General features: G+C 37.6%; 1 protein-coding gene across 8 annotated transcripts in view; it reads left to right on the top strand.

The window, feature by feature from the left end:
• Window positions 1–21157, top strand: part of NFIB (nuclear factor I B) — a 228990-nt gene that overhangs the window by 125796 nt on the left and 82037 nt on the right. For 7 of the 8 annotated variants that reach the window (XM_073880803.1, XM_073880802.1, XM_025887914.2 and 4 more), the window contains exon 3: window positions 6370–6423. The exons of the other annotated variant lie outside the window; for it this stretch is intronic. In XM_073880803.1, the coding sequence (XP_073736904.1) occupies window positions 6370–6423 (54 nt within the window). The remainder of the gene's footprint in view (window positions 1–6369; window positions 6424–21157) is intronic. 8 annotated transcript variants of the gene reach the window in all.

The following is a 21157-nucleotide window of genomic DNA, read 5'->3' as shown; positions in this document are numbered from 1 at the left end:
ATGGGCTATTTCTTTACCTGCTTAAAGCAAAAGAATATGACAAAGGGGCCCTTTATCACACAATGACTAATTTTAGTTCTAGCGAGAGGCTATCTGTAGGTTAACAGGTTACAGTGTGGGTTTCATTTACTCTTCTGATATCCCTTGATATAAAAGCCATATTGTTATAGAATCATAGAATTTTAGAGGGGACCTGACAAATTACCTTCTTTAGTCTCCTTTTTACACCGACAGGACTGTAAATTAAAATCATACCTCTCAAATTTAGTTTTTCTGTTGATGCTCCAGTCATGGTGCCAGAAAATAAGATGAATTCCTGAAATAGGTTTCATCTAGGAGTAGAAAGACAGCTTATGTATAAAGGCCATTAAAGGCTTCTTGGCCTCCTGCTTGCGAACTGGGGCCCTGCTTCTGGACCCTCACCAGACATTTCTTCCCTTTGGAGGAGAGACCCCAAAATTAATTTCTGACTCAAAATCGTCTCTTATCTCCCCCCACTCCCATTTCCAAATATTCATTCTGGATATAAGGGAAGCAAAACTCAGCCTTAACATCGGGCCAGGACTAGTACACTTGACCCCTCCCCCTTTTTCTTGCCATAAAATGTGTGTCTATATGATTTTAATGTATGTTTCTGCACCTAAGGGCATGCCTAGTCTTTCTTCTTTATACACTTCTGTACTTTTATTTTATTTTATTTTAAGATTTTATTTATTTATTTGAGAGAGAGAGAGAGGGAGCACAAGCATGGGGAAGGGCAGAGGGAGAGGGAGAAGCAGGCTCCCTGCTGAGCAAGGACCCTGATGTGGGGCTCCATCCCAGGACCCTGAGATCATGACCTGAGCCAAAGGCAGACGCTTAACCATCTGAGCCACCCAGGCGCCCCCACTTCTGTTCTTTTGTAGACTACTTGTTTCCTACTCATTGGGTTTACCCAATCGAATGTCAGGCGCTATATTGAAGATTAGGGCAATAGGGCTAACTAGGGTCAGCATACCTGCTTTCATGTAGTTCAGAATCTAAAAGGGATGACTTCAACGTGGAGGACTTCGGGGAGGGAAAATAAAAGGGGGACAGAATGTGCGAAGACTTGGAGTCATCAGATGTAGGAGACATATGGGGAACCAGAAGGCTAAGATATGACCTGGGAGTTGGTAAAGACCAGAGGTGTCTGGAATGGCATTACTAAAAAATTTGGAGATTTTCCTATGAGTATTTGGAATACATGTCAGGGTTTCAGCAGTGAAGTAGCTTCAGCAGTTTGAAGTTTTAAAAAGATTACCTTGGTAGCAGAGTGGAATTATGTACTACCGTAATATACGATCTGTTCATTTTTCAGGACCCTGTTCCTAAGGTCCCTTCCCTGTGATACCTTCTATAACACGGCCTTGCTCATCATTCCTAGGAAGAACCAACTGCTTGCTGATCTTGATACATACTCATTAATAATACCTATCACAGTGTATTATAGTTTATTTGTACATTTATTTCTCTCTGGGCAGCCTCTGAGCTCTAGAAGGCACAGAATGTATATTCTTCTTCTTAAAACAGTATTTTAAAGGTCATTATTATAAATTAATTGGAAATTTATAATTGAGAACCTATTATGTCCCAAACATCAGCAACTGGAATATAGGAGGTGTTCCATAAATCTTACTGATTCACATCTAATTGATGCTTACCGTAGTGACCTTCAAAAGACTTTCAGTTTTGATGGTCTGCCCCCATCAGACAATTGAGTTCACCTACCTCAGAAAGTTAGTACTCAAAAACAAACATTTAAGCAGTTATTATTTATCTTACCTATTTAACAAATATTTTATTGGACTTCCACTAGATCATTAGTAAAACATTAGAATCCAGACTAAATTTGATTTAGAGTTGTCCTCTTTTTAAAGTGTCAATTACTATATAGATTTTAATAATAATTGTTTCCAACTTAGAGTGAAAGAATAGCTATGGGCTTTTAAAATTTATGAAAAATGTTTTGAATGTATTGGTAAATGGTAGGAAGGAGGAGGGAAGTTAGGGGAAGGTCAAGTTCCCAGAAACATTTAATCTACTGAAAGATCACTTGGCTGTACATGATTTGAAGATTGCATCATAACCTCTCAAGAGGCAGTGTGTCTGAATGGGTGGCCCATGTAGAGAACATATGTTTTAATAGTTGCCATGTAACTTTGGACAAACCATTTAGGTCACTTAAATATCCCAGGATCTTTCGTAAAACTGAGTCAGGAGGGAAACTGGCCATTCTTTAGGTAAAGTTTAGATATTAGAAGGGTCATAAAAGGCTGGCTGCTTTTTAAGAGGGAGTACAGGAAAGGATTGAGGAAAGGTTGGCAAGGGTCATGTGGGGAACCTTTTCTTATTCCTGGGGAAGGAGGAATACATTGAGTTTAAAAAGTAGTAACTTAGAAATGGCTTCATTAACTATTTTCTTCCAAGAAGAAGACATATATGTTTAATTCCACACCATTAAAACATAAGGAATGGGGGTAATATGAGATTTTTATAAGTATGTAATACAAACTGTTTCAGTTCTACTTTACGTCCAGTGAAGTCAGAAATGTAGAAGATGTAGATTGGGATCAAGGAAGAGAAAATAAAATGTGGAGGGAATTATGGAGGACTGGTTTAGGTGTGCTGCCTTCAAGTTCTGCTCCCCTCACTTTCTCTCCACTGCATCCAGATTGTTCTAGACTCAAGACCCAGTGTGCTGGGCAACTCACAACCCCATTCTTACCACCCTTGTTCTTCGTAGACTTCAGTCTTCTGGAAGGTCATCTTCCATCAAATGGCTGGTACCTATTGCCTTTTGAGCATGAGAGCTCCTGAGAGCCTTGTAATGACAGCATTTTATCCCTTGAGGGGAGAGGGGTAGACAGCTTTTACGTAGGAATTCTCAGTGGGCACACACTCCTTCATGTTCAGGTGATTTACCACAAATCCTTTTATTTTTTTAAAAGATTTTTTCAAAGATTTTATTTATTTATTTGACACAGAGAGAGGGAGCATAAGCAGGGGGGAGCTGCAGAGGAAGAGGGAGAAGCAGGCTCCCCGCTGAGCAGGAAGTGCGATGTGGGACTCGATCCCTGGACCCTGGGATCACGACCTGAGCCAAAGGCAGATGCTCAACTGACTGAGCCACCCAGGTGCCCTGCCCTGTCCACAGATCATTTTAGATGCTTGCCCTGGGATGGGCAGAATTAGGTCATATCCCCTTTTTCCCTTTCTTCCTGAGAGTTAGTCCATTAAAAATATTAATCATTCTTTGAATGTGACCTCTGTGTTTGATATCTTTCATTTACTCATTGTATTGTGTCTGACCAGTGTATGATGGTTTACATAAAAGTTTTGCAACAATTCTACGAGGTAGACAGTATTACAGTTGTAAAAATCAAGACCACAAGACTCTAAGGATTAAGTAATTGTGCACAAAATCACTCTACTAGTGAGGAACAGAGCTCGAATTCATGATAACATATTAAGTACACACAGACACACAGGACTTCAGCAAATGATGGAAGTGGTTGAAGAAAACCTTTGGGTTTAGAGTAATGTGACCTGGGTGGTGAATTGGAAGGGTTTTAGATGTGGTCTGAATAATTCCTTCTCTGAAGCTAACCACAGTAACAGTTCATTTTGATTTCTCTGCCAACTATGACTCCCTGGTTACTTCCTTTTCTAGCAGTTGGAATTAAGTGACCAGTATAAGGTGCCATAAGAGTTAAGTGTAGATTGTAGTATTAGATTTACAGTCTGAAAAGTAAATGCTAATTGCTCCCTCCCTGAGGGGGCCTCTTCTACGTTTTGGGATCTAGTATATGCTCTTTTACTTCATGAAAAGGCACAGACTTTGGAATATGAGGGAAAAACTACCATTGTGTGCCAGTAAATGCCAGATCATTTTAGAAAGTGGAATTCTTATTAAAAGCAAGTGTGTGACTCAAATGTAGTGTCTACTTAAGTTTTCCCTCAAATGCTTGTGGTTTTTTTTTTTTTTTTTGTAATTATATTGTTTTCAAATGAAGAAGTTGGTGTGCAGTTGTTGGAAATGGGGGAAGGGGTAATTTGCAGCAGAAAAGAATAGGGTTTCCCAGTGGGATGTTGTGGTAACAGGGGGTGCCATTGTTCTAGCTGAATACTTTCTTCGGAATAGAAGAGACATTCATTCTTTAATTGACCCAAGTTTTAGCAGCCAGATGTTGGGAAGGAGTTTTGTGGTGCCCTTTTGAAATTGATTTAAGTAAACATGCAAGGCTCAGGGAGAGTCTACAACCCCTGCCCCCTGAGGACAACCTCAACCTGCCTCATGTTGTGTCATCAGGAAGGTGGCATTAGCCACCTTGAGGAATGCGTGTCTAGACCTCCATAAATGTGAAGTAACTTTAGAAGGAAAAAGAGAATATGAAGAAGCTCTCTGTCCAGTGGGTATGTTAATAACAATAATAAGTAGGAACTCCTCAAAATGTTAGAGTCACTTGAGAAATTAAACTGGAATGTAGTATCAGTATTGAAGGACATTTGTCAGAGGAACTCGAGGCAGAAATAGCTGAGGCTGTAGCAAAACAATGTCATTTATCATTTTTATGTAACTATCATACTCCATGCCTGGAAAATGGCCAATGTTGTACCATCTTTTATAGGAATGTAGAAAGAGAATGATTGACCTTCTAAGTTATAAGTCACGGACTCTTGCCTCAATTCCAGAAAAAGCAAGCAAATTCATGAGAGATGAGAGAAAAGCATTTTAGAGAATATTCAACTCTGTGACTGTCTACAGGAGATGCTAGCTGGAGCTCAGGCTGCAAGAGTAGCCCCTAACAGTTTCTTTACTTCCATTTTGGAAAATCAGAAATCAGTTGAAGGATAATGTGGGAATCACTAAATATATTTGCGAAGATTTCATGAAAGCTATTCTGGAGAAAAAAAGAAGACAAAGGAAATAGGATGAAGAGGTAGGATTCTGATCTCAGCGTTAAATCTGGTTAGCAGGCATGAGGCAAATTGCAAAAATAAATAACCAAGTTCTATATAGAAAGAGACCAACAGGATCCCCTTGGATTTAACAGTAGAAGCAGCAATTGCAGTATGCTAATCACTTACATGGAAGAGCTTAATAACCCTGCTGAAAAAAACCAGCATTAGATTTTTCTGCTTCAATGAGACTGGATTCCTGTCTTGGCTTAGGTATCATGGCAAGATTTTAGGGAAGAGACTGATCTGTGGCCACCTATCAAATTTTGTTGACATTCACTATCAAGTTCAAAATTGCCTTTCCTAGGCAGGCAAAGGAGGCTGCTGAATCTGAGCCTTCCATTCCTCCGGCATTTACTGAAAGCCTAGTGCATTCACAGCCATGAACAGCACACTGCACACTGAGGAAGACACAAAAGAAGTAGATAGAATCTCTGCCTCTGCTTGGGAGCATGCAATTTAGCTGGGGAGACAAAATTTAAATACTAGAACCAATAAAAGAAGATTACAAAGCAACCTGCAAGTAAGTGTATAATAATATGGGGCAAATGACACAGATAACTGCAGAGGGGAAGTGGAGGAAAGAGGAATGAGCAAAACACAACAGTGTTAGATTAGCTGGGAAAGGCGTGTTGCCTAACTGTAGTATAGCCTCTCCATTGCTTTCCACAGAAAGCATCAATGAAAAATAACTTGGGGTAGGAAATTCAGATATACTACATTGATCTTTTTCTCCTTATCTGCAGTCTGTCTATCACAGATGGAAATTAAATTGATCCAACAATTTGCTCTCCACAAAGCTATGTTAGTTTCTACCTAGTAATTTATGCTTTTCTTGGTGTTTGCAAATCAATTGCTATTATGGGATGCAGACAAATCTGGGCCTGGATCCAGTAGGTTGGGAGATTATGGGAGTGGATATATGTGTATGCACATGAAATCCTGGAAAAATGGACTCTCGTTTCTGTGTATTTCACTCACCGAATAAAAACATTTTCAGGTTCTTAAAAGCATGTTTAATTACACTCAGATTGCATTTTTAGGGGATGTATCTGCTTTATTTCATATTGCTTCTGACAGGCCCAACCTCCAAACCACCTTTAGTGGCTTTGGAGCCAGACCTTTTGTTTTTAAAAAAGGCCTTGCTCCATTTTGAGACTATGATAGACTCTACTTTTTTCTTTTTCTTTTGACATAGAAATATGTATGGACTTTCACCTAGCTTGATAAATAAAGTGTTGCTGCTGAAAGGCTTGGGAAAGTATACTTTATTTAAACACACTCAGCTTCATTGTTGCATCTTAACTTTTTTTTTAAAGTCCTTCTGAGGATTGTGAAATTTGTTCAAAACAAATTAAAAAGAAAACATTTTCTGTGATTTCTTTATAGATTCTGGACAATCAGGAAGTCCAAGCCACAATGATCCTGCCAAGAATCCTCCAGGTAAATATATGCTCCAAGATGTTTGCAATCTAACATTGTTGGAGAACAAAGGTACCACTGTATAGATAAACACCCCATGATTGGTCAGCTGCCTATTTTGTTCTGGCAGGCAGGTATGATCAGGACAAGATGTGATTCTGTGTAGGCCCTTCACAGTGGCAAATACTTCTATATGGGCGTCATCCATATTTACCTAACCACCACCATTTTAATTTTTGTTGGTGTTGTTTGAAAAGTGAATGTGCATGTATTTCAGTTGTGCATTGTTCAGGTGCTAAAAGTCATTGGTGCTTAAAAAACCGAAAAACCACTTCATCATTCTTTTAAAATGTACAAGAAAAAATAAAAATTTCCATACTCCTATTAGAGTTTATCAACTCTCATTACTTTAAAAGAAGGGTTGTGGTGGTGGTTGGTTATGTGTTCAGTGAAGGATTCTTTGAATATGAGTTTTTATTCCATAAAGTTTTTATTGGATTCCAAGAATCAGGAAATAATGAAAGTAGGACTTTTCCTTCAGTATAATGTATGCCAAATACCCTCTTTATGTTCAGAAGTTGTTCCAGATCTGAAAATGGGCTTTTATAACTTGGCTGTCTTCATAGTTTTGTTGCTTCTCAACCTGAATATATAGAATTTGACATTGATTTAGGAGTAGTTTGTGGTTTTTCCTCATGACATAAAACTTGTGCAAAGAAGAATTTCTAATATTTCGTTATCAGAAGAATTTTGTTTGTATCTGTAACTTGGGTAAAAGTGTGCTCTAAGAATGAACCAACAAAAACAAAACAAAATGAACACAAAAATCCAAACTTACCACACATACCCTCTACCTCCCAAAATAATCTGATTTGGTTGTTTTCATTGAAAATAAAACAAAATGTTTTTAAAAGGTGATAATAAAAGTTTTCTCAGGTAGGGTGCCTGGGTGGCTCAGATGGTTAAGCGTCTCCCTTCACCTCAGGTCATGATCCCGGAGTCCTGGGATCGAGTCCCGCATCGGGCTCCCTGCTCCTTGGGAGCCTGCTTCTCCCTCTGCCTCTCTCTCTCTCATGAATAAATAAATAAAAGTCTTTAAAAAAAAAAAGTTTTCTCAGGTAGACTTAGTTTTAGGTCCTTAATTATTTGACCTGCCTTGTCATAGGGTTTTGCTACTGTGAGGCTGAACTATCTGAAGAACTCCAAACTATAAGAAAGTATGTCAGACCAGTCTTGTTTTAAAATGATGTTAGAAAGATACAGTAAGTAAATATGCAAGTAGAAATGCAAGGTCAATATACTTTTTCTTTCTGAGTCTTGCTTATATTTTGTTCCTTATTTTTATCTTAGAAAAATTATACTTGTCCCCCTATATATTAACTTACTCTGTATTGTATAAAACCTTACTGTTTGGCAAAAGTAGTGGATAGTTCAAAGATTAAAAGTTTTAATTAAATATAGATTGAAAAATGTATGCTAACTTGATTTGTCCCGACTTTTATCAAAATCATTCAAAATTAATACAGACTGATAACAAAACATGCAAAAAACAGAACAATTTTAAATGTAATTTCCAGTTAAATCTATTACTTTATTTTTTGTGTTGGTGGGAGATTAGAATCAAAAAGATAGACTATTCCAAATGTAATAAATTTTGTCGGAAGTTTTCTCAAGTTGAGGGGCACCTGGGTGGCTCAGTCAGTTAAGGATCTGCCTTTGGCTCAGGTCATGATCCCTGGGTCCTGGGATCGAGCCCCACGTAGGGCTCTCTGCTCAGCGGGAGTCTGCTTCTCCTTCTCCCTGCTACTTTATTTATTTGACAGAGAGAGAGAGAGAGAGAGGGACAGCAAGAGAGGAACACAAGCAGGGGGAGTGGGAGAGGGAGAAGCAGGCTTCCCGATGAACAGGGAGCCCGATGCGGGGCTCGATCCCAGGACCCTGGGATCATGACCTGAGCCAAAAGCAGACCTTAACGACTGAGCCACCCAGGTGCCCTAAATAAAATCTTTAAAAAAGAAGAGAAAAGGAAATTTTCTGAAGTTGAGAAAATTTCAATATGCCTTTGACTTTACTAAAGTAAAGAAATCTTTTTATTTGAGTGATATTTTCTCTGTGTAGCATGATAACCCAAAGTGAATTGTGTCCAAACATTTTTTAAAAGCTTCCTTACTCATTTTAGAAAGAATGGGCTGGGGGAGGGTAGTTAATAGAAAAAGAGTTGATAAGTAATGTAAGTCAGTCAGACTAAACAAAGGATATGGTCTTTGCATTTGAAATTAATAAAGCTGTTACTGTTTGAAATGCATTTCTGAACATGTACAGAAAGAATTACATTCACTTAAAAATGTTGTCTACTTAAGCTGAATGAATAATTATTCATTGAATAGTTATATAATGCCAGAATTTGATTTTTCAATATTTGTCAAGAAGCTTGGTTAAATTTTTCTTTTGCTACATTCAGTGTAGCATCTCTAAATTCATCTGTTGCATGTAATATGACAAACAGAAATAATCAAGGTAGAACACTTCTGATTTTTTCCCTTTTTAAATTTTCCTTGGAAATCAAACCTTTTTGAGACTGATATGTTAAAACTGGGATGTTGTAGATCATATTATGATTAGTTGAATATTGTATATACACAAATGGTACATCAATTATCAGTTTTTCAGTTAGAATATAACATATATATAATATCAAAATTAAATGGAATAAAATTAGAATTTTCTTTGATGATGCAGAATCATGCCAACATTTTAACATACGTTGCGTATCATTGTATTATGGAATTAATCATAAAGATTGCTAAGGAATCCTATTTGATGGAAGTGAGAGTTTGTTCTGCAGTACCTTGAAATAAATCAAGCCACTAGGAATGTAGAATGGCTTCTAATTTGAAATGTGAAAAATCAGAACTTCTTAAGGTTTTTTTTTTGCAGTCATTTGGGATAAATTATACATATTATTAAAAGCTCTTTTCATGGGGTATCTGGGTGGTCAGCCGGTTAAGCGTGTGAGTCTTGATTTAGGCTCAGGTCGTGATCTCAGGGTCATGAGATCAAGTCCCTCGTCAGGCTCTGGGCTGAGTGTGGAGCCTGCTTAGGATCCTCTCCCTCTGCTCCTCCCCTGCTTGTGTGTGTGCTCTCTTTCTCACTCTCTCAAGAAAAAAAAAAAGAAGAAGAAGAAGAAGAAAAAAAGCTCTTTTCTTGAATATAAGCACGTTTGGGATTTTAGAGCATAATTTATCTTTTGGAGGCTTTTTTTCATCTCTGTGTTCTGGCTTTGGCTGAAATGTGAAATCTCTGAAGTTTCAGATTCAGTATCTCAAAAAGGCACAATGCATTCATGGGAAAATTCAGTCTATTACCATAAACAATGAAACAATCAAATCAGTTTGCTGCTTGTATTGTTATAACAAAGAGAAGCTAAACTTCGGGAAAAGATCACTTTGAGGGTTAACACCAGTAGTTTTCTTATCACCAGTACTTTTCCACTGGGAGATGTGCAACCCACGAACAGGGAGGGCTACCATCTACTTCCCAATTCTTGGGAAGAGATGGCAAAAAGTCCAGCCCTTTTGGAGGTAGAAGCTCTGTGAAATCTGTTCCCTGCTGTTGACCTGAAGGTGGAAACCCATTCAGTCATTTGATAAGTACAGATGCATGTGTCCACCCACAAATCGTACACCCCCTCTGGCTTGGCTTTTCTCCAGCATCAGACATGACTGTCCAACATGGAGGTCACATCTTTGCTGATGCCGAAGAACTTCTGCAGGGTGACCTTAAAAGCTTTTCAAACTAGTACGGATGTCTCCATATAGGCCTTTAATTTTCAATTGATTGAAAAGTGAATGTGCATGTATTTCAGTTGTGCTTTTTGATTGGGATTAGTACTTAGCAAACTGAGCATAAGCAAACAAAAGCAACACGTTATTGGGAGGAGCAGTATTTGGTATTTGTTATTTTTAAAAACATTTTTGCAGTGTTTTTGTTATTTTAAAAAGCAATGAAATAGTCTTTATTGCACCTCCTTATACTACTTGTGATTTAATATTTTGTTTTTATTCTTTGTTACATGATGGGGATGGGCATCATCATCCTTTCAGAGCTAAGGTGCTTTAAAATTCTGATGGTGCCCAAGGATAGGACGTTGTTATTTTAGTCAAGAGGCACTAGACCACTTCATTTTTTTTTTAATGATACACATTTCCTTTGTTTATGTTGGAGTCAGAAGTTATACGTTTATATTTAGTTACTTTTTGAGCATTAAATTAATCCCTTCTAAGCAATAGAACTATGAATCCTCTCTCAACTATCTAAGACAACGGTTTGGACCAAAGGAGAGTAAACCACTAATTTAGGGACTTACATCCATCCTAGTTTTATTTGTGACAATTAAAAACTCGACTGTCACTTTTAGGAAATGTGTGATTGAATTGCAATTTTTTGAAATTAGCTTTAACTTGCTCTGGTGTTTTGTATCCCTACATTCCTTCAGCTATGATCTTTTAGATATCCCAATCTCAATCACTTGTCTATTGCTGCAGTGGTTAATATCCAAGAAAAACAAGGCAATCCAGAAGCTGGATTTTGCCTTTGGATCAGTTAGAAGCTGACGCCTCATTTTGGAGTTTAGGAAGTCTGTAGTTATGTGGGGAGCTCTCTCTTGGCTGGAAATACAACAAAGAAATGGTGAATTTTAGGGAAGTTTTTGCAAATTCTATGATGAAAACTTATGAAGCATTCTAAGTATCATTAACCAGAGCTTTCTCAACTGGAATGACATGGACTTACCCTACTTTTCTTTTTTGCACATTTTATAGCATGCTTGTGCTGTTTTGTGTGTTCATTTTTTGTGTACAGTCTGGCAAAACCTCTGGAGACCATTAGGATTATATATTGGGTGAATGTCAAATAAACTATCTTATATCCTCTCTGGAACAAAGATGGAACTAAATAAATAATTGAATAAATTAGACAAGGAGTATCTATTAACTATAACAATATTCTTATCTTACATTTAAGAAATTCCTTATTACATATATAAGTATAAAGAAGTATAGTATATAATATAATGTTATATTATATATATATAAAATATATTCCACATATCAGAGAGATCATATGATTTCTGCCTTTCTCTGTCTAACTTCTTTCACTTAGCATAATGCCCTCAAGATCCATCCATGTTTTTGCAAATGGCAAGATTTCCTCCTTTTTTTATGGCTGAATAATATTCCATATATATATATATATATTCCATTTATATTTATACACCATATCTTCCTTATCCTTTCATCCATTGATGGAGACTTAGGTTATTTTAATATCTTGGCTATTATAAATAATGCTGCAGTGAACATGGGGTATATTTATCTTTTTGAATTAGTGTTTTAATTTTTTTTAAACAAAAACCTAGAAGTTGAATTCCTGGATCCTGTAGAGGTATAATTTTAGTTTTTTGAGGAAAGTCCATACTCTTTTCCATAGTTGCTGCACCAATTTACATTCCCACCAACAGTGCAAGAGGGTTCCCTTTTCTCCAGTCTTGCCAACACTTGTTATTTCTAGTCTTTTTGATAATAACCATTCTAACAGGTGTGAGGTAATATCTCATTGTGGTTTTGATTTGCATTTTCCTGATGATTAATAATGTAGAGCATTTTTATTCATGCACATGTTGGCCATCTGTAGGTCTTTTTGGGAAAATGTCTATTTAGGTCCTCTGCCCATTTTTTTTTTAATATTTTATTTATTTATTTTGACAGAGAGAGAGAGACAGTGAGAGAGAAAACACAAGCAGGGGGAGTGGGAGAGGGAGAAGCAGGCTTCCTGCTGAGCAGGGAGCCCGATGCGGGGCTCGATCCCAGGACCCTGGGACCATGACCTGAGGTGATGGCAGACACTTAATGACTGAGCCACCCAGGCACCCCCTTCTGCCCATTTTTTAATCAGATTTTTTTTTTTTTTTGCGAATGAGTTGTATGAATTCTTTGTATATTTTGGATATTAGACCCTTATCACATATATGATTTGCAAGTATTTCTCCCATGCAGTAGGTTGCCTTTCCCTTCTGTTAAAGGTTTTCTTTCCTATGCAGCAACTTTTAGATTCATGTAATCCCACTTGTCTATTTTTGCTTTTGTTGCTTTTGCTTTTGGTGTCAGATTCAAAAAATCATTGCCAAGACTGGTGTCAGAGAGCTTCCTGCCTGTGTTTTCTTTTAGAAGTTTTTATGGTTTCAAGCCTTACATTCAAGTTTTTAATCTATCTTGAGTTAATTTTTGTGTATGGAGTAAATAGTTGTCCAGTTTTATTCTTTTGCATGTGACGGTGTAATTTTCCCAACACCATTTATTGAAAAGACTGTCCTTTCCTCATTGTGTATGCTTGGCTCCTTTGTCATAAATTAATTGACTATAAATGTATGAGCTTATATCTAGGCTCCCTATTCTGTTCCATAGATCAGTGTGTGTGATTTTATACCAGTACACACTGTTTTTATTACTATAGTTTTGTAATAGAGTTTGAAATCAACGGGTGTGATGCCTCCAGCTTTATTCTTTCTCAAAATTGCTTTGGTTATTTGGAATCTTTTATGGTTCTATATAAATCTTAGGACTGTTTATTCTAGTTCTGTGAAAACTGCCATTGGAATTTTGATAGTGATTGCATTGATTTCATAGGTTGCTTTGGGTAATATGAACATGTTAACAATATTAATTCTTCCAATCCATGAGCATGGAGTATTTTTCCATTTATTTGTGTCTTCATCTATATCTTTCATTAATGTCTTTTAGTTTTCAGTTACAGGTCTTTCACCTCCTTGGTTAAATATCCTTAGGTGTTTTAATTTTTTTTTTTTGATGCAATTGTAAACAGGATTTTTCTTTCTTTCTTTTTTTTTTTTTTTTCAGGGGAGGAGGGGCAGCAGGAGAGGGTGAGAGAGAATCTTAAGCAGGCTCCATGCCCAGCATGGAGCCCAACATGGGGCTCGATCTCACAACCCTGAGATCATGACCTGAGCTGAATTTAGGAGTTAGGTGCTTAACTGACTGAGCCACCCAGGTGCCTAAACAGGATGTTTTCATAATTTCTCTCTCTGATAGTTCATTATTAATATATACTAATACAACAGATTTTTGATGTTGTATCCTGCAACTTTACTGAATTTATTTGTTCTAACAGTTTTCTGTTGGAGTCTTTAGGGTTTTCTATATATATAATATCAGGTCACCTACAAATAGTGACTGTTTTCTTTCTTTCTTTCTTTTTTTCAATTTGAATGCCTTTTATTTCTTTTTCTTGCCTAACTGCTGTGACCAGGACTTTTAATACTATGTTAAATAAAAATGGTAAGAGTGGGTATCCTTATCTATTTACTGATCTTAGAGGAAAAGCATTCAGGTTTTCACCATCAAGTATGATGCTAGCTGTGGACTTGTCGTATATGGCCTTTATTATTTTGAGGTATGTTCCCTCTATGCCCATTTTGTTGAGAGATTTTATCATAAACAGATTTTGAATTTTGTCACACGCTTTTTCTGCATCTATTAAAATGATTATATGATTTATGTATAATCATCACATTGTATCACATTGGCTGATTTGCTGCTGTTGAACCATCCTTGCATCCCTGGGATAAATCCCACCTGATCATGGGGTATGATCCTTCTAATGTATTGTTGAATTTGGTTTGCTAATATTTTATTGAGGATTTTTGCGTCTATGTTCACAGAAACATTGGTTTATAATTTTCTTTTCCTATGGCATCTTCTTCTGGTTTTGGTGTCAGAGTAAAGCTTGCCTCATAAAATGAGTTTGGAAGAGTTCTTTCATTTTTTTGGAACCGTTTGAGAGGGATTATGTTATTTTTTTTTTTTTTTTTTTGACTGGTAGAATTCACCAGTGAAGCTGTCTGTCTTGGACTTTTGTTTGTTGGGAAGTTTTTGATGACTTACTCTATCTCCTTACTAGTAATTGGTCTGTTTAGATTTTCTATTTCATCGTGGTTCATGGTAGGTTGTATGTTTTACAAATTTATCCATTTTCTAGGTTATTCAGTGTGTTAGCGTATACTTTTCTATAGTAGTCTTTTATTATTTCTGTGATATGAGTTGTATCATCTCCTTTTTCGCTTCTGAATTTATCTATTTGAACCCTTTCTTTTTCTTGGTGAGTCTAGCTAAAAGTTTGTCAATTTCATCTTTTCAAAAAACCAGCTCTTAATTTCATTTATTATTTCTATTGTCTTTTTAGTCTCTGTTTCATTTATTTCTGCTCTCATCTTTGTTATTTCTTTCCTTCTGCTAACTTTGGGCCTTTGTTCTTCTTTTTCTCATTCCTTGAAGTGTAAAGATACACTTCAGCCAGTTCATTTGAGACATTTCTTGTTTCTTGAAGTAGACATTTATTGCTAAGAATTTCCCTTACAGAACTGCCTTTGCTGCATCCCATACATTTTGGAATGTTTCATTTTCATTTTCATTTGCCTTAAGGTATTTTTTGATTTCTCTTTTCATTTATTCTTTGACCCATAACAGTATATGTTTATTATAGTAATATGCTGATCTTGCATTTAAGAAATTCTTTAAATCATAAAAATTTTGCAGTCGCTCTCTCCCCAACTCTGTTTTATAGGTACTGAGAGTAAAACCAACAGAGGGTGGTCATGATACTAATGAAAACCAACCAAATAATTATTGATAAAATTGGTTTAGCATCTGTAGCTGGAGTTTTCATTGGTTGGGATCAGTAGGGCCCAGATTTGCTTGATTTCTCACTTTTTTTTTTTTTAACTTAGAATTTGGGACAAACTTTACTCTCTAATAGTTATAGAAGTTATACAACATTTTTCTTTATTTGCATGTGAAGGCACACACATTTTCATAGGCCCCTAAGGAGCTCCTAAGAGGATGCTTTATTTTAGAATATGATGTTCAAAGTCAAGGAAAAGAAAATTTACTCTGCTTTTTAAAAATCATTGCTCATTTACTCCTCCGTTAATAAGTTCATACCCCTTCATTCTCACATCCTCATTTATTGTAGCCACAAGAATAAAAAAAATTTTATAGAGGAAAATGCACTATTTCATGATACTTAGAAGTAATTTTAAACTTTGGCATTAGACAATATGCAACTGACTATAAACAGGGTTTCTATTCATGGAAGTATAAATAGAAAGACACTAAAAGGATTGGTTAACTGTGGTAAGGCTTGACATCGTAGGTAAACCTTTTATGTAATTTTAGAATGAGGTCTGTGCAAGTCAGTGCAAAAATAAAAGGATTTTTTTCTAACAGATTTTGTTTCAGAAACAGTTTTCTTTTTTATCCTTTAATTTTTTTTCAAGACATCACATTCAGTAAAGTTCTTAAATGTTCAAATTTAGGATAGAATTCAGAGTAAAGGAGTAGAAGATTAAGAATGTGTTTTCTTGGCAAATTACTCTTAAAAAGTGAGAATGGCTCATAGCCCTCAGCTCCTTATTTTTATAGGCTGCATATGGGTGCTTGTGTACAACCCATTCCTCAAAAATTGATCTACGTAGTAGTTAGCAACATGCCCAGCCTCTGTAATTTTTCTAGCCTGATCACTTATAATATTAATTTTGGCGGGGGTGGGGGGAAAGACCATTTAGGAATGTCTTATAAGGTCATGAAGGTGATTTTTCCGTATCTCCCCAATCACCTACCCTATTAGGCAATAAATAATATTGAGTGCCTACTAGTTGCTGAATTCAGAATTAAATATTACATTCCAAGAGACAGGGTGTAGGTTGAGTCAACTCTAGAGTTGAGACAGCCATTTGCCTTGGGGGAGTTGGAAATATACATCATTCTACATCAGGAACAATAAACATCCCAGAAATAGCTGTCTGCAGGTGGATTATTTAGTTATGGACATTTAATGAGCATCTATTATGTGCATGGCACTAGGCTAGCTGTACAGAAGGTAAAATAGTGCATGGTTTTACATTACAAATGAAGCTTGCTTTCCGCAAACTTTTCTGTTCATAAATACATGCGCTATTTTATATAGGTGGTGGAGACTAATGTTACTCAGGGCGATAACTCAAGTGTCGTGGGAGTTCAAAGTTGTGAAATACTGTTTCCAGCCATTGTAGGGAGCATGGTGGAGTGGAAAGAACATGAACTTTGGAATTAAATTTTTCCCCTAAATCAAGGTTCCATGTTTTACAATAATCATGAGGCCCTTGAAGAGCATGAGCAAATCAGCCAATTTCTCTGGAACTCAGCACAATTATATCCACGCCAGTTGGAAGCATCAGATTGGGGGCGGTGGGGGGGGGGGGAGGCGCAATACTTGGCAAGAAGCAGGTCCTTGATGAAAGTGAGGGCTTTTTTTCATCTTACTTTCTCTTTTAGCTGGGTTGATCAAGAAGGCTTCCTACAGGAAGTATCATTTGCTGTGGATCCAAATAGAAATTCGTTGATTTTTTTTTTTTTTCTAACCTTGCACTCCTCTAAAATTTAAGATGACAGAGACAAAGTTACAGGTCAAGATAAGATCCGAGGCAAAGAAAGAGATATTTTCAAGTCTTACGGTGGGATAGCACGATAGTTTTTAGGTAGTCAGTTTTGTTCGAAGGCTTTTGACATCCCAGGAAATGTGGTATGAAATTTTGTTACATAGTTTATAAGAGTGACATGAGAAAGAATACAAATGTATCATTAGAGATTGCTTTTCCCTTAGCAACATTTTATATCTTAGTCCCTGGTATTCACATCCAATAAATATTTTCACCACTTGCCTTTTTATAGTGGTCCTACTTTCTGAAGCCACCAACTTCTCTGTTTCCATTGAAAATTTTCCGTGTGCTTTGTTCTTCCTGGCTCTCTGCAGCTGTCTCTTTTATTCTATTAACTAATTCCTGGCAACTTATTTCCTACTTTAAAAATGCATCTTTTTTGCCCCTCATTCAGACACCTCATTCAACTAATAGTCCCAGTTCTCTCTTCTTTCTCATGAAAAAGACTCTAAACTTCCTCCTTAACTTCTCCTGCAACCTGGCTTCTGTCTCCACTTGAAATGATTGTCATTAAATTCATGACTTTTTATGATCTGAGTCCAGTGGTTCTTTTCCATTCTATTTCTGCTTCCATGTTCTTAAGCATTTATTTGATTCAATTGACCATGTTGTACTCAAAACATTCCCTTGCTTTTTTTTTAAGTTTTATTTTACTGTGATAAGAATACTTAACATGAGATTTGCCCTCTTAAAGAAGTTTTTAAGTAAATATAATTACAGGGTTGCACAACAGATCTCTCGAGCTTATTCATCTTGCTTAACTGGAACTTTACGCCTGTTGATTAGCAACTACCCATTTCCCCTTCACCCCAGCCCCTTTAGATACCTCACATAGGTGGAATCATGAGACAGTTGTCTCTCTCTGACGGGTTTGTTTCACATAGCATAATATCTCCAAGGTTTGTTCATTTGTTGCATATAGCAAAATTTCTTTTTAAAAGCTGAATAATATTCCATTGTATGCACATAACATGCTTTCTTTATGCATTCCTTTATCAGTGGACATCTAGGCTGTTTCCACCTCCTGGCTATTGAAAATAGTGCTATGATGAATACGGGAGTGCAGATATCTCTTCAAGGTCCTGGTTTCAGTTCTTTTGGATAGATACTTAAGAGCAGGATTATACGGTAGTTTTATTTTTAATTTTTTGAGGAACCTCCATACTGTTTTCTGTAGTGGCTGCACCAGCTTGCATTCCCACCACAGGTGTGCAAGGATTCAGATTTGTCCACGTCTTCCACAACACTTGCTGTCTTTTGTTTACTTGATAAAATAGCCATCCCGATAGGTGTGAAGTGATATCTCATTGTGATTTGTATTTGCATTTCCGGAGCTCCTTTTCTTTTCTTTCTTTCTTTCTTTCTTTTTTTTTTTAAAGATTTATTTATTTCAGAGAGAGAGTGCTCGAGTGAGTGCACATGTGTGAGCGGGGGGAAGGGCAGAGGGAAATAGAGAATCCTCAAGCAGACTCTCCGCTGAGCATGGAGCCCTGCGTGGGGCTTGATCCTATGACCCTGAGATCCTAACCTGAGCCAAAATCAAGAGTCTGATGCTTAACCAGCTGAGCCACCTAGGTGCCCCCTGAGCCTTTTTTCATATGCCAGTTGGCCATCTGTACATCTTCTTTGCAAAAAAAAGTCTATTCAAATCCTTAGCCCATTGGTAAATCAGGTGAGTAGTAGGGTTGTGTTTTTTTTTATTTTGTTTTGTTTTGTTTTGTTTTTTTTGCTGCCAAGCGGTAGGAGTTTCTTTTATATTTTGGAGATGAACCCCTTCTCTGATATATGGTTTGCAGCTGTTTTCTCCCATATGCCATAGGTCACAGTTTCACCCTCTTGCTTGTTTCCTTTGCTGGGCAGAAACTTTAATTTAATACCATTTCACTTGGATTTTTTTTGCTTTTGTTGTCTGTGCTTTTGAAACAGGGCCTTTTCCTCATAATCCAGGAACCATTATGTTTTCTGTCAGTTGCTTCTTCCCTTTACTTCACCAGATTTTTATCTTTAGTTCTGTGTGTGTTTCCAGTACCCCTGTGACTTTAAGTTCATTCACCTTTTGTTATTCTTAGATATGCGCCTTTGGAACAGATCTCTCTCCTCAGGTTTCATGTGCCCAGCTACTTTCTGGACAGGGTTCCCTTTATGCCCCAGGGGTAGCTCAAATTCAACATTTCCAAAATTCGATTCATTTTCTTTTCTCCCAGACTTGAGATTTTCTCCCTGTGATTTATCTTGGGGCCAGAGCCCTTGGTTAGAGTAGCCCCGGAGTCCTTCCTCGGGGACTCTGTTCCTCACCCTCCACATACTCCAAAGTCTCTTGAATCCACCATCCCCGCCCACTCCCTGTTACACTTATTTGAGCTCCAGACTTTATTTTTTGTCTGTAATTGTGCAAAAACCCTATACTTGCCTCCATTCTGTCCCTGTTCTTTCTCTAATCTTATGTACAAATACTTTTTATAAAACACAAATCTGACTTTCTGAAAAACTCCCCATATCTTGCTGCTTATGACCATCTTCTGTGTCATGGCTTTCAAGGGCTATTAGTTTCAGATACCAAGTTCCATTCCTTTCCCTTTCTTTCTCGCAATATGCTCTTTCCTCTGCCAGGACTGCCGTATCCATCCAACAAAGTCTTGTTTATCCTGTACTTCCGAACTCCAAACTCTTCCACGCATCTTACCAGATTCTCTCAGGCGGGGTTCGACACTTCTGTTCTATTGTGATCGCTGCTTTATGTTATGCTTATATTTGCTTACACATTTCCCCCTTCCCAAGTAGACAGTTAGATTTTCTAAATGAATAATTGACTACTATAATCCAATCTTTTTTTTTTTTTTTTTTTTTGCTTAACACACTCAAGAAAGCATAGGATATCGGTGCTTATAACACTGTTAATTCAGCTTCTTCATTTGACTTACGAAAACAGGGCAAAGAGGGCAAGTGATTTGCCCACAGGTCCAGTTAGTTATCGGCACATGGAGGCTAAAGCTCACTTTTTTTCATGGATCAAAACCTTAAGACAGTAGTAATCCCACTATGTCATTGGTACTTTTTTCCTTGCCTCTCCTCCCCTGCACCTGATAAATAACACAATTGACTCTGGTAGAATGCCTAGTGAAAAAATGAAGTTTGGTCTTGTCTATGGTTGGTCTAAGTGTTTATGAGCGTGAACTGCCACGCAGAGAAAGAAATGAGAAATCTTTGTGTTGAGGTCCCCTAGCAGACTGAGTCTGGGTCTCCTGACACTCACAGTGACTGCCATGCTTGAGTCCCTGGGGGCAGTTGTAATAGCCGTAGCTGCTGGGACAAGGGGCAGTGGGCAGAGGGTGAACAGATGATGGAGGTGAATCTTGAGTGACCCTTGCCTCAGTGGGAATGAGCCTGGGGAGAGATGTTAGCTGAGAGTTTCTGAGGCTGTGGGGTCAGGGCACTGATGCAGGAGGGGGGATGCTCTCTGCCAAGTTATTGCAGTTGCTAGAGCTCTGTAGCCCCCATTTGTCTTCTGCTCCATCTTTTCTTGAGTTCCCATGCTTTGCATTTGTACAGGTCAGGGGCCCGCTTGGTACATAGTCACAAGTGTAATTTAAACACAGCAAATGCTCTTCTTTCACAAAGCTCCGAGAGAAAGGACTAGCTGTGAGAGACACCATAGCTAGCCAGACTTTTGTTTTTCCTAGCTTTCTAACTGTATTGCAGGATCTTGTGGTATCTGAAATGATATAAAGTAACTTAGGGTGTAAGCGAAATTTCACTATATTGATGTGGGCACTGACTTCATTGTGCACCTGGTTCCAGAGAAGTTTTCAGAGGCTTTGCACCTGAAAGGGTTGCAAATTGTTAAATTTTAAAAGATGTTGGTGTAACATATTTTTCTTTCCTCGCTAAATATCTGGATTCCCTACAGGGAGGGTAGGGTCCCCTTGTGAAGGAGGTGGCCGTCTTGACTACCCTGGGGTTAAGCTGTGAATGCACCCGCTGCCCAAGGCTCATGACTCAAGTATCTCAGGTTCTTTTTACGACTCCCTGCATCTAAAGTTTCCTCTCCATTTAGATTCTTGTCCCTCTCCATATTTACAAGGCCTGCTTTTGCAGCATATGGCTACAATTTAATAATGCAAAACATTTTCCTCCTCACAGCTGGAAAGCTGGGATTGTTCTGTATCAGGGATAAAGTGGACTTGCTCCACCCCAGTTAAGATCATT

The sequence above is a fragment of the Callorhinus ursinus genome, unplaced genomic scaffold (genome assembly GCF_003265705.2).
Source record: "Callorhinus ursinus isolate GAN/ISIS: 27379988/994484 unplaced genomic scaffold, GSC_fseal_2.0 scaffold39, whole genome shotgun sequence".
In the NCBI taxonomy this organism is placed as follows: domain Eukaryota; kingdom Metazoa; phylum Chordata; class Mammalia; order Carnivora; family Otariidae; genus Callorhinus; species Callorhinus ursinus.
The sequence above is the reverse complement of the archived record's forward strand: the minus strand, read 5'-3'. Positions and strand labels throughout refer to the sequence as shown.